The 12,882-nt window shown below is 47.2% G+C and overlaps 1 protein-coding gene across 8 annotated transcripts in view; it reads left to right on the forward strand.

The window, feature by feature from the left end:
* Positions 1-12,882, forward strand: part of MPRIP (myosin phosphatase Rho interacting protein) — a 173,686-nt gene that overhangs the window by 30,736 nt on the left and 130,068 nt on the right. For all 8 annotated transcript variants that reach the window (XM_070394047.1, XM_070394052.1, XM_070394049.1 and 5 more), the window contains exons 2-3: positions 7,527-7,604; positions 9,410-9,475. In XM_070394047.1, the coding sequence (XP_070250148.1) occupies positions 7,527-7,604; positions 9,410-9,475 (144 nt within the window). The remainder of the gene's footprint in view (positions 1-7,526; positions 7,605-9,409; positions 9,476-12,882) is intronic.

A 12,882-nucleotide genomic window follows, 5' to 3' on the forward strand; every position in this document is an offset into this window, starting at 1 on the left:
TTCTGCCTGCCAGCCTGATCACCCCTTAACCACTCCCCTGCCAGCCTGATCGATTCCTAACTGCTCCCCTGCAGGCCTGGTCACCCCTAACTGCCCTCCCTTGCCAGCCTGGTCGCCCCCAACTGCCCTCCCCTGCAGACCTGGTCGCCCCCAACTGCCCTCCCCTGCAGGCCATTTTTGACCACATGGGGGTGGCCATCTTGTGTGTTGGAGTGATGATCAATTTGCATATTACCTATTTATTATATAGGATAATCATTGCTATGTTAGGGTATAATTATTGTTTCCTATTCTCTTTTATTTCTCTTCCTTCTTGAACTTCTTTTTTTATAATTTAATTTTTATGATAAATTTGATGACTTTTAGTGATTTTTTTCAGTATAGTTTTTTTTTTTAGTGGTTGCTCTAGGCATGACATTATGTATACATAACTTATCACAGTCTATCATTGGTGGTGTAATTTTATCAGTTCAACTAAAAGGAAATACTCTCATAACATGCCTTTATCCTTCCCTATGTAAGTGCCTTAACTATTTTCTCTACATAATTTAGAACATTTGACAGTATTATTTATAATTTTTGCTTCAGTTGTCAAACATAATTTAGAAAACTGAAAAGAAGGGAAGCCTGATGACATGTATTTTTGCTTACTATGTTCTTGCTTCCTTTATGATGATCCAGGTTTTCTTTGATTATTGTTTCCTTTTTGTTTAGAGAACTTTCTTTAGCCATATTTTAGAAAGGGTCTGTTAACAAATCTCTGAATTTTCCTTCATCTGAGAATATCTTGATTCCCTTTTATTCCTGAAAGATTTTTTCACTGGATATAAGATTCTGGGTTGACTATTGTTTTCTTTCAGCATCTGCAAAATATTGTATCACTTTCTTTAGGTCACCATAGTCCTTGATGAGAAATCCATTGTCATTATATTTGTTTTTCTCTTATCTATAGCTGTTGTTTTTCTCTGGCTGCTTTCAAGATTTTTTCTTTATGTCTTTAGTTTTCAGAATTTAATTTTGATTTGTCTTGCTGTGGATTTTTTTTTTTTTCCAATCCTTTGGAGTCACTCAAATTCTTGAATTTATGGGTTGTTACTCTGGCCAAATTTGGGAAGTTTTCAGCCATTCTTTCTTCAAGTGCTATTTCTGCCCAATCCTCCTCCTCTCCTTCTGAGACTCTGATGACACAAATGTTAGAACTTTTGTTACAGACCCACAGGTCTCTAAGATTCTATTCTTCTCTTATTTTTTCAGTCTGTTTTCTCTCTGATGTCTGATTGGATAGTTTCTATTATTTTGTCTCACAGTTCACTGATTCTTCCCTTGGTTCCCATTATTTTGCTGTTGAGTCTATCTGTTGATGTTTTTATTTCAGTTATTGTATTTTTCAGTTTAAAAATCTCCTTTTGGAAAAAAAAAAGAGATAAATCATGGACATGGACAACAGTGTGGTTATTGTGGAGGTGGAGGGAGATGGGAGGAGGTGGTAGAGGGCATATAGGGGATAAAAGGTAATGGAAAAAATTTAAATTTAAAAATAAATAAAAATTTCCTTTTGATTCTTCTATCTCCTGTTTCTTTGCTGAGGCTTTCTGTGGTTTAGTTTATTCTATACATGTTCATAATTTCTTAGTGAATCATTTTAGCATGGCTGCTTTAAAATTGTCATCAGATAACTCTGATACGTCTACATTGGTGTTAACTCTGTTGAATGTTTTTGTTTATTCCATTTACAACTTTCACGATTCTTAGTATGACAGTGACTTTCTTCTTCTTCTTCTTTTTTTTTTTTTTTTTTGGTTTATCCTCACCCGAGGATATTTTTCCATTGATTTTTAGGAAGAGTGGAAGAGAGAGGGAAAGACAGAAACATCAATGTGAGAGAAACACATCTATTGGTTGCCTCCTGCACGTACCCTTGACCAGAATCGAACCCAGGACCCTTTGGTCCACAGGCCAATGCTCTATCCACTGACCCAAACCAGCCAGGGCTGGCCGTGTTATTTTAGGTGACCCTTCCCTTTCCGTTGAACTTTCCTGGCACTGCTTCAGTGGGAAAAGGGGAGTCCCTGCCTTTTATTTTTAGGTGGAGGTGGAAGTGCAGGCCCCCCACTTGGCCATGATTGACACCTCAGGTGGGAAGTGCCTGTGTGGGGTGCAGGGGAGTTCAGCTTTCCATATGTCCCCCTCTGACATCGCCCCAACAGGGAGAGCGAGGAGGCCTATTACCTGCTGGGTGGGAATAGAAGTCCTAGCTCCCTGCCTGGCCTCCTGACACCTCCCTAGCCGGGGTGCTGGGGCGCCTCTAGCGGGCGGGTGGAAGTGCAGCCTTTGTTGGCATGGTGGGGGTGGGCTCCATCTCTTCTGTGGTGTCTGGCTGGAGGAGGGTGGTTATTGTCTGAGAGTTTCTGTCTTGCCAGGCTGTTCCTTCCCTGGCTCTTTGGCTCGAGAAAGCAAGCTTTTCTCTTGGCCCGTTGGCATTTCCAGGTTGCCTGCTCCTCCAGTCCCCCGTCTGGGACAGGGAGGCGAAAAGAAAACCAGGGCATGCGCCTCCTTGTCGTTTCTTGGGTCCTGAAGTGTCCATCCTGCCTGCCTTCTTTTCACTTTCAGAGGTTTCTCTGTTTCGTCTTCTATCCAATGCCCACGGTTTTATTTGTACTTAGAAGGATAGGGAAGTTATGTCTCCCATATTCCAGGAAGGAGAGGTTTCAGGGAACCTTTTTGGGAAAGGCTTTGGGTTGAGTCCACCCTGACTCTTTCCAGAGAGGAGCCGGGAAGAGGCACAGCCTCTGCTGTATGAGGTGGTGAGGGAAGCTGTTGAAGCGGAAGGGAAGCAGGCCAGGGGTGCTTTCATGTGGTGGCTTTTCCATGGGGGTTAGGCCATGTGCTTTCTCCAGGGTCGCCTGCTTGAAACAGCTCAGTCCATCTTCAGTTCCATACAGCTCAGCTTGGATCCTCATTATCCACAACAGATACCTGCTTCTCCTGCACGCCTCCCCACCCCCCAAAACACAAACAACCAAAGACCAGCCACCCAGCCAGAGAACAGCACTAGCTGCATGAGTGATAGAGCATGTCCCCCGGGCTAGCTTCCTTGGGGGGGTCTGCATTTCAAGTTGTTATGGGTTTTCAGGAAGGAAATGCCTTCCATCTGCCGGAGGCCTCACCCAGGAAAGAAGGTGAGGATTGAGAGGGGTGACTGCTGCCTCACAGAACTGCTGGGAGCCTCCAGTCCGCGGGGACAGGCTCTGCTGGGTACTCCTAGGTCAGTGATGGCGAACCTATGACACGCGTGTCAGAGGTGACATGCGAACTCATTTTTTTGGGTTGATTTTTCTTTGTTAAATGGCATTTAAATATATAAAATAAATATCAAAAATATAAGTCTTTGTTTTACTATGGTTGCAAATATCAAAAAATTTCTATATGTGACACGGCACCAGAGTTAAGTTAGGGTTCTTCAAAATGCTGACACGCTGAGCTCAAAAGGTTTGCCATCACTATCCTAGGCCTACCAACACAGTGGGCTCCGCTGTTGGCATTAGGTACTCTGAGAGGTATAGGGAGAAGCACTTGCCGAGCCAGGTGGCCGGGTCGGGATGACAGGTGCTATGAGAGGGGTGTCCTGGTGTCTGGCTCTTCTGGCTGTGGACTGGGTTGCAGACTCTGGTGTTCTCAGTAGAGGCTGCTCTGCACTGCTAGGTTGGCTCCCCTATTTCCCCACACGTGCAGTCATTCCTGCCACAGAGTCCTCCTGTGCCCGCAGAGTCCTCCTGTCCCAGGCCATCCTCCTGTGTGTGGGAGGGGGTGGCAGGGGGGCTTACGTCCTTCACAGTCAGATCTGCTCCATCTGCTCCCTTGCTGTTGCCCAGCGGACGCCTGGTGGTTCTTGTTGTCACTCAGCTGTGGGTACCAAGTCAACCCTTAGGTGCTTCTTGCTCCACCTCTTCTCTGTCAGGCCAGTGCCTGCTGCCTGTTGCTCCCCTCTGGCCTCTAGGTCATTCCACCTCCCTTCCTACAAACCAATGGACTGGACTGGGTTGTTACTGTCTTTTGAAACTTTGTTCTGGGTCTCTTTGAATTAAGTTTCCCAAATCTGGCGGGGTTGGGGAGGGGGACAGGGTCACTTGAAAACTTTCCCAGATATGGCCTTCTCAGGTGCGAGAGACGGATTCATGAACTTACAATTCTTTTGGACTGTGAACCCACAAAAATAGGAGCAGTTTCTTATTTATCTCTGCTTTCCCATCACCTGACACAGGCCTTGGTAGAGTGCTTTGTTTAACAGTTTTATTGCGATAACATTCACGTACTGTGTAACTGACCCATTTAAAGTGTACAATTTGATGATTTTCAGTATATTCCCAGAGGTGTGTACCCATCACCACAATTGATTTTAGAACATATTCATCATCCCAAAAAGAAGCCCTGTACCTTTTTGCTGTCACCCCCCAACTTCTATCCCCCAGCCCTAGGCACCCACTAATCCACCTCTTGTCACTGTGGATTTGCCTTGGTACATGTTCTTGATGGGAGGTTACCTGCCTCCCATCCTGTTCCTCCTCCCGGAGCAGGTGTTTCCTGCCCTGGTCCTCCATTGGCCCAGCCTTCCCATCTTTCAGGACAACCTGCACACCTGGAAAGGTACTCTTTGGGGTGCTCTGTAGAAGGAAGTCATAGCCAAGCAAGTGGATGCTGGCAGGCTCCCCGGTGTACAGCACATGGGGCTGTGCACACAGTAGGCCTGAGTAGACATTTGTTGAATGAATAATGACACTGATGGTGGGCCGGGATGAAACAGTGGCTGGGTTCTGAGGGAATTGTGCCAGTCCTTCAGGGACAGGTCCAGTAAATATAGCAGATAGTGGGAAGGTACCTCAGAGCCCTGCACCCAGAGACTAGGAGGGTGGTATACAATTAAAGCTAAGCAGAAATGGGAGATATGACTGTGGTCCAAGCTTCCGATGTTATAGATCAGAGAACTGTAGGCTGAGAGCAAAGTGGGGATTCACCGGGCCCAGGAGACCCACCCTAATGCTGACCTCTCCATCCTTCGTGCGGGCTGCCCTGGGTCTGCCAGCTGCACACCTGAGTGATGGGGAAGGCTGAGTGTGCTCACCTACTAGGGGATGGCTGTGTGCTCTGCTCTCCCAGGCAGATTTATTTCCTCACCCAGGTCATGGCCCTCCTGAGTTGTGTCCCTAACCCTGGTTCCCCGCCAGCACCCACTCTGTGTTTCATCAAAGCCAGCCTCTCAACTTCCTTCCTTCAGCCCACTCCATACCCCTTGCCCAAAGCCCCTTGTACCTGCTCTGTTTATGTCCGTGGGGAAAAGCCAGTGTTTCCCTTGGGGGCCTTGAGGACCCTGCAGAAGCTAAGGAAAAAGAGTGTTCTTGTCTCATCCAGATGCTGTGTGACCTCTGGCAAGTGACCTTCCCTTTCTGAGTCACAGATTCCACAGCTCTAAGATGAGGTGGTGTGACAGGGCCTCCCAGTTTGGAGAGTATTAAATAAAAAGCATCTTAGGAGGGCCCCAAAGGCTCACCCAGAGATCAGTCCTTATATGTAAAGTAGAGGTGGGTTTTACTTTGTGTTACAGCCCTCCAAAGGGCAGTAGACAGATAGGCCTGCGCATGCCTTTTCCAACCCCTTCTCACTCTCTGTGGTGGCTAAGACGGGAGGCAGAGCCAGAGGATCTGTCTGGACCTTTTAGTTCATGTTGAACTCCTACTGCCAGGGTCTCAGATGAGGGGGACTCTTCGAATATAAAAATATAATAATAACTAACATTTATTAAGCACTTGGAGGCCAAACACTGTATTCAGTATTTTTTCCTCAGTTTTATTTATTTATTTTGTTTTTCAGAGAGGAAGGGAGAAGGAGAGAGAGATAGTAACATCAACGATGAGAGAGAATCATTGCTCGGCTGCTTCCTGAATGCCTCCTTCTCCTGACCGGGGATCGAGCCCACAACCCAGTCATGTGCCCTGACCAGGAATAGAACCGTGACCTCCTGGTTTATAGGTTGATGCTCCACTACTGAGCCAGGCCCAGCCAGGCTCAGATTTTTTCTTTTTTTTTTTAAATAGGATTCACACACCATAAGATTAAAGTGTACGATTCAGTAATTTGTAGCATATTCACAAGTTCATGCAATCGTCTCCACTATCTAATTCCAGAACATTTTCATCACCACAGAAAGAAACCCATACGTGTTAGTGTTCACTCCCATCTCTTGTTTCCTCTGTGTCCTAGCAACACTCACCTGCTTTCTGTTTTTATGGATTTACTTATTATTCATATGAATGGAATCATACAATATGTCTGTGGTCTTTTGTGTCTGTCTTCTCACACTTAGCATAGTGTCTTCATGTTGTAGTGTGTCAGCACTTCGTGCCTTTTTATTGCTGAATAATATTCTATTGCAGGGGTCCTCAAACTACGGCCCGCGGGCCACATGCAAATACAAATATTGAATTTGTTCCCGTTTTGTTTTTTTACTTCAAAATAAGATATGTGCAGTGTGCATAGGAATTTGTTCATAGTTTTTTTTTAAACTATAGTCCGGCCCTCCAACGGTCTGAGGGACAGTGAACTGGCCCTCTGTTTAAAAAGTTTGAGGACCCCTGTTCTAGTGTATGGATATACCAGGTTTGTTTATCCATTCATCTGTTGATAGTTATTAAAGTGATTTTACCTTTTGGTCATTGTTTGTATTGCTGCTGTTAATATTCATGTCCAAGTTTTTATTTAAGCACCTGCTTTCAGTTTTCTTGGATGTGTATACTTAGGAATGGAATTCTGGGTTGCATGGAATTCTACGTTTAACCTTTTGAGGAACTGGCAGCCTGTTTTCCACAGTGGCTGCACCATTTTACGCTCCTTTGCATTATCTCATCCATCCTCACATAAGTTTCATGGGGTCTAGATATAATTATTACCCATCCCCCTCCATTTCAAATGGGGGAATTGAGACTCAAAGGGTTTTCAGCCCAAGGTCATACAGCCACTAATTCGATGACTCTTTGGCCAGTGCTAGCTGTGATCACTAAAGCAGTGTCTCTTCTCCCAGACCCTGGTTTGACCATCAGAGTGAGGGCTTTGACTCTGCTGTTCATGAGCTATAGCTAGTGCTGGCACACATTGGCACTCACATGGCTTTTGAAGAAAATGCCATTTTTTCCTGATCTTGGTAGCATGATCGGGAACTAGAGAGAGGCATCTGTTTCTTAGGAGTTCCTAAACTCTGCACTTTCTCAGCTTCCTGCTGGGTGCTGTGCTCCACTCTTCATACCCGATGCTGTAGACTTCCTATGAGCCTCTGTGTCAAATATCTTTCTTGGAGACTCAGCCTGTGGCTGGGGGATGAGCTATGTGGAATGTGCTAAGCAGAGGTGACTTCTGTTTCTCCTAAGTGCTTGTCATTAATTTGACTGTTGAAACTTGTTTTCTTTCTCTCTCTCTCTCTCTCCCCACCCCCCTTCCCCGGTCCAAGGCCACTGATGACCTGCCCTTTTCTCCTCTAGGCAAAACCCATTTATGGTGGCTGGCTGCTCTTGGCTCCAGATGGGACTGACTTTGACAATCCAGTACATCGGTCTCGGGTAAGGGAATCATGAACTCCTGGGGTGGGAGGGACCAGAGAGGGGCATACTGACAGAATGGGAGAGGGGGATGCAGAATTGACAGCAGGTTAGGGGGTGGTAGGGTCTGCAGGGAACCCCCATTTGGCAGACTTGGAGTACCCGCAGGAAACATCTCAATTACACATAGTTAAATCTGGTGCTCCCTTCACAATGAGAAGCTCTCACATGGTGCTGCTTGCGTCAAAGCTCAGCTTTGATTCTAGAAATAGTTCAATGGAAAAGGAAAAGTCAGAAGGGCAGTTCAGCCAATGTTTGCAGGTCTGCTACGTAGGTGCCCAGTTCCTTCAGTGCCAAGGCCCTGCCTCCTGCAGCTCCCTCCTTTCCTCTCCTCCCTTCCTCCCTTGCCAGGGACTCAGCACATAGGCACTAGGAAAGGGAGGAGGCCCAGACCATTGGTCCCTGCTGTGCACAGGCTGCTGGAGCAGTGAGATGGTCAGACCAGCCTTGCCCCTGACCAGAGGTTTTTATTCCTCTGCCAGGGATCCCCATTGGATTTGACTTCAATTAAAATACCCTCTTTCCTTTTCCACATGCTTTTTCCCGGTGCTGTTGCCTGTACCCTATAAATTTCTCCAATTCTGCTCCCTCTTATCGCCTGCTCACTCAGAGAGCCTCTGGCCTGTCTCAGTCTCTGCTGCCCCAGCCTGAATGCTATAGTCCAGGGCGGGGCTTGTGGGCCCCACAGACCTCATATTGTGTCTGGGTCCTTTGGGATTCCTTCTAGAATGGCTTTGTCTTTAGAGACTACAAATAGTGCCTTGGAAATGTTTCTCGGGAGGAGATTCTCCCTGGACACGCAATGTGGATCAGTCCTCTACGGTCCTCTTTATAAGGCTCTGTGAGTGTCCTGTTTCTGCCACCAGGCGGGAGAGCTGTGCTTCAGTGTCTGCAGCAACCATTTATATTGAGGTCATACAGAACTGCTTCTAATGGGAAGTCATTCATATAAATGATGTAATTCTGGCCCAAAGCAAAGAGACATGATGTTTTAGTTAGTTCTTATGGCCTTATTGCCGGTAAAAGTATGAATTATGTTGGGCTTTTTGAAATGTTGAAAACGGGTCATGGATCCTCATGAAGGAGGCACATACCCTTGTGGTCCTTTTTATTCCACTGTCAGTGCCATTGGACCACCCTTGTCCCTAGTGCCTGGCTTTTGGTTGGAGAGTGGAGAGGGCACCCTGCCAGTCGCATGCTCCCTGGACATTGGCGTTAGTTGTTCCCACTCGTCAGTTTTTGTTAGCTCACTTCTTAGTGAGTACTAGAGCTGGCTATCTCTTTCCCTGTCTCCCATTCCCTGTGGATCATTGGAACAATCTCTTATAGCAGTTTCCTATATTTTCTCAGAGGTGGGGGATCAGAGCTTGGTGTTCTCAGGTTATTCCATATCGTGTCAGATAATTCATAAAATAGATATTGACACATACCATGTGATAAGCTCTGTGCTGAGTACATAGAGAATGCAAAAGGTGATCAAGACATTTCTGCTCCTGAGGAGCTTGCAATGAAAACAAATCAGACATCTTGTTAATTCTCAGTAACTTGTATGGAAGCATACTGGGTGGTTTGGGCTTCTCTGGCCCGGTCCTGGATAATAAATCACTGTTCTTCCACCTGAGATCCCTCCTTTCCTGCCATCTGCCTCAGAAATGGCAGCTGTGGAAGCAGCATTCTTTAAATATAGCTTTGTCAGATACCGGGGCTCAGCAAGGGGAGATCAGGGCCAGAACCCTCCTAAACACCCACTCCATGTTCCTTTGCAGAAATGGCAGCGGCGGTTCTTTATCCTCTACGAGCATGGCCTCCTGCGCTACGCCCTGGATGAGATGGTGAGTGTCCTCCTCGGCCCATTCCTCGTCTCCAGCTTCGCCAGGCCACTTCATTGTGGCTGCATTTGCATCATCTATGAGCACAGCATCTGTGTGCTCTCACTTGGGCTTCTGTTTTGGAGCCTGGAATTTTTGAAGAACTTGTGGCAACGGTAGAGCTGACCCTTAAAACCTAGACCCTTTGGTTTGCGGCATCTTCAGTGGTCACGGGTGAGAGGAAGTAGTGTGGGAGGAAGTCACTTCTATCCACAGCTTCTAGGGGTTGGACTTGGCCAGAGCACTCCTAGTAGAAGTGGAGCAGGCTGTGGACCTGCAGGGCAGATGGGAGGCTGGCTGTGCTGTACAGGCATGTGGAAGTTGGGCACATGTGTTCACCTGCTGTAGTCCCAAGACTGCCCCTCAGTTCCATGGCTGTAATTGGTCTTGCTCATCCAACTGATCTGCAGAAGCTTCCTGTTTGTCATTGTTCTTCTAGTCACTAAGCCAGGGCATGCAGGTCCTTCTTGCCCTGTCACCCCCTGGTTTGCTTCCTGCTTCCTGGTCTGGATGAGTGTTTATTGCTTTTGGTCTAGAGGCAAACACGAAAACCAACCAGGTAGAATGTTCTGGCTTTCCTTTTTCTACCCATTTTGTGTGCTGATTTTTTTTCTCTAAAGGAGATTGGTCTCCTGACTAAAGTATGACTGCCAAGCTTTATAAAGGGTTGGAGATGGAGAATTTGAGCATCTTTTCCGGTTCCATTTGAGTATGTGAATGTGAGTGTATTCATTTGTACAGCATTTTAAAATTGGGATTACCCTAGAAAATCTGGTCACACCATGTAAAATAGATTAACCCATCCCTTTGCAGGAAGGGTGAAAGCAGGGTCTAGAGGTGTGAGCAGAAATGACTGTCTACCCAAGGGCCTCAGACTATGTGGACACTTGGGTTTTAGGGTGGTTATTACAGCTAACTGGTGAATATAAGTGGGTTCACTTCCACATGTGGGTCCCAATCTTTGTATTGTGATGTTTTCTCTATTTTGTTTCTGGGATGAATTAATAGGTATGATATCTAGTGTGGAATTAATAGGTATGACACTTAGTTCTTTATTGACTTCACCTCGTTGGTTCCTTCTTAAAAAGAACTTTCTTCCTTCTCATTCTTTCTGTGAGCATATTTGTACATTGTGGATGGGCCACAGAGGGTTTTTACCATGGAAACATCTGTGATCCAGAGTGATCTGAGGTGACTGGGTTGGAGGTGAGTGTTAATGGCGTGGTGGGACTCGCTAGGGAGCAGGGAAACTGATTTCTCTTGGACACTCGTTTCCTTTGAGGAGAGGAGGCAGGTGTGGAGGCAGAGCCAGTGCTCCCCATGAGTTCTCCCGACTTGGCTGTGGTGCCTGCAGGGGCGCTGGAGCGGGAGCTGGGCTGCTAAGAGCCTGGAGGTTCACTGTGTCCTCCCCTCTGCCCGTGACCTGTTCAGAAGCCCTGCAAAGACTAGCAATTAGAGAGGAGCCTCAGAGGTTACTGGGTTCTATTCAGACTGGGCTGGGCAAGGAGTTCCCTGGACTTTCCTTGCACATCGATGATTCTGGTCAGGAGCTCTTCCTGTGGGTCTAACTGGAGTCCAGCACAATTCATTATTCCCTGCAGCTCAGAGGCACAGGCACCAAGAGGGTGGCTACTGGGGATGCCTTTGTGTGGGCACAAACGCAGAGCACATACTGCATCCCAAGAGCTGTTGAGCCCTGAGGACTGACAGCTTGCAGTACAATTTGGTCTCCCAGCAACCTGGATGCTGGTTGGGAAGAAGTGGAGCTGTGCTAGTGACGTGAGAAAAGAAAGAAGCCTCAGCAAAAACTTGGACTGTAGGGAGGGCATTGGGGGAATGCCCAGAGTGGAGAGTTTTGGGCCATGGGCCACTTTCTGGCAGATGACCTTGGAGCTTAAGACCCTGTGAGCCAGGTAGTGCTGATCTGCCCAAACTGTGGGCGGTACAGATCCACTGCCTCTGCAGGGAAGAAACTGGCATTACTTCTGTGAGTGAAGAAACAGCCGTGGCAGTTGTTTTGAAATACCTTTAAAGCTACATTTCACATGTAAGGATTTTCCCTTATGTATGGGCAAGGTTGCAAGGAAGCATCTGGGTTGCACTTACGAAGAGGCTGAGTGAAGGGGCAGTCAGGTGCCAGCGGCCCGGGGTCAGCATCATCGGCCATTGCCATGGGGCTTCCAGGCGGGCTCCTGTTCCCCCGCGGTTTGTATCAGGCCTTGTTCTTCATGGCCACTTGCCGGATGAACATGATCCAGAATCTCGGAGCTCCAGCCCAGAGGTCAGTTTTCCTGAAGCTTGGAGTCCCTGCCTCACCCGGCCAGCAGGAGCCCTGAGACCTGGAGCAGAGCTTTTCAGGCAGCATGTGTGTGCATGGATTCTAGCCATGCTGGAGGTCTTCTCAGCAGGGACCACAGTGCCTCTGAGGGCCCCCTGTCTGGAGTCATCTTTGATTCTTACAGCTGTGTGGAGAGAAGGGGTTGCTACTGGCCCTGGTAGGTAGAGGCCAGGGGTGCTGCTCCATGTGCTGTGATGCACAGAACAGCACCCCCCACAAGAGAGTGTCTGGTTCCAGAGGTCAGCAGTGCCAACCAAGGCTTAGAAACTGTGAGATCTTGTCAGTGACTTACTTAAATTTTTAAAAATGAAAACATGAATTGTTGTCATCCCTGTTCTTAAAAGGTACGGAAGGACTCAGCCATCAGATTTTCTGGGAATGAGAGAGGTGATGGGGTAGGGTTAGCCTGCTGGCTGGTATGGTAAGTGCCAGGCAAGGAATAGGGGTGGGCCAGTTTCTGGTATGAAGGGGTTTCTGTGAAGTGTCCCTGTACATCAGGTGACCACAGGGCTAGCAGAACTGCATAGGTGTGGCTTTTACCCAGGGAGCATAGGTACCACTTCCTGTGGCATGCTCAGGCCCTCCTGCCTGGACAGTGGCCCCACTAGTGTGGTCTCCAAGCCTAGCAGCTCTGAGCAGCCAGTAGCCACCATTGATGCTACCACTTCTGCCAAGCTTCGCTCCATAGACCCCCGACCCCCTAGACCTTCATAGTAAATCTGCATGTATTAACTTTTGTACCATTTTATGGCTGGGCTGTTCTCTTAACACTTAGTCACAATCTCTTTCAAATTGTCACTTGACTTTTATACAATATTACTATTTGTTTTAATTTGTTTAAATGTTATCTTACCAACTAGATTGTGACGTGTGTGTTTTTTTCTTCATTGTTGGGCCCTAATTCTTTTTATTTATTATTGATTTCAGAGAGGAAGGGAGAGGGAGAGATAGAAACATCAGTGATGAGAGAGAATCGTTGATTGGCTGCCTCCTGCACGCCCACACTGGGGATCGAGCTCACAACTCGGACATG

The sequence above is a fragment of the Myotis yumanensis genome, unplaced genomic scaffold (genome assembly GCF_028538775.1).
Source record: "Myotis yumanensis isolate MYYU_CA2020_CCGP unplaced genomic scaffold, mMyoYum1.0.hap1 SCAF_16, whole genome shotgun sequence".
NCBI classification, from domain to species: Eukaryota; Metazoa; Chordata; class Mammalia; order Chiroptera; family Vespertilionidae; genus Myotis; species Myotis yumanensis.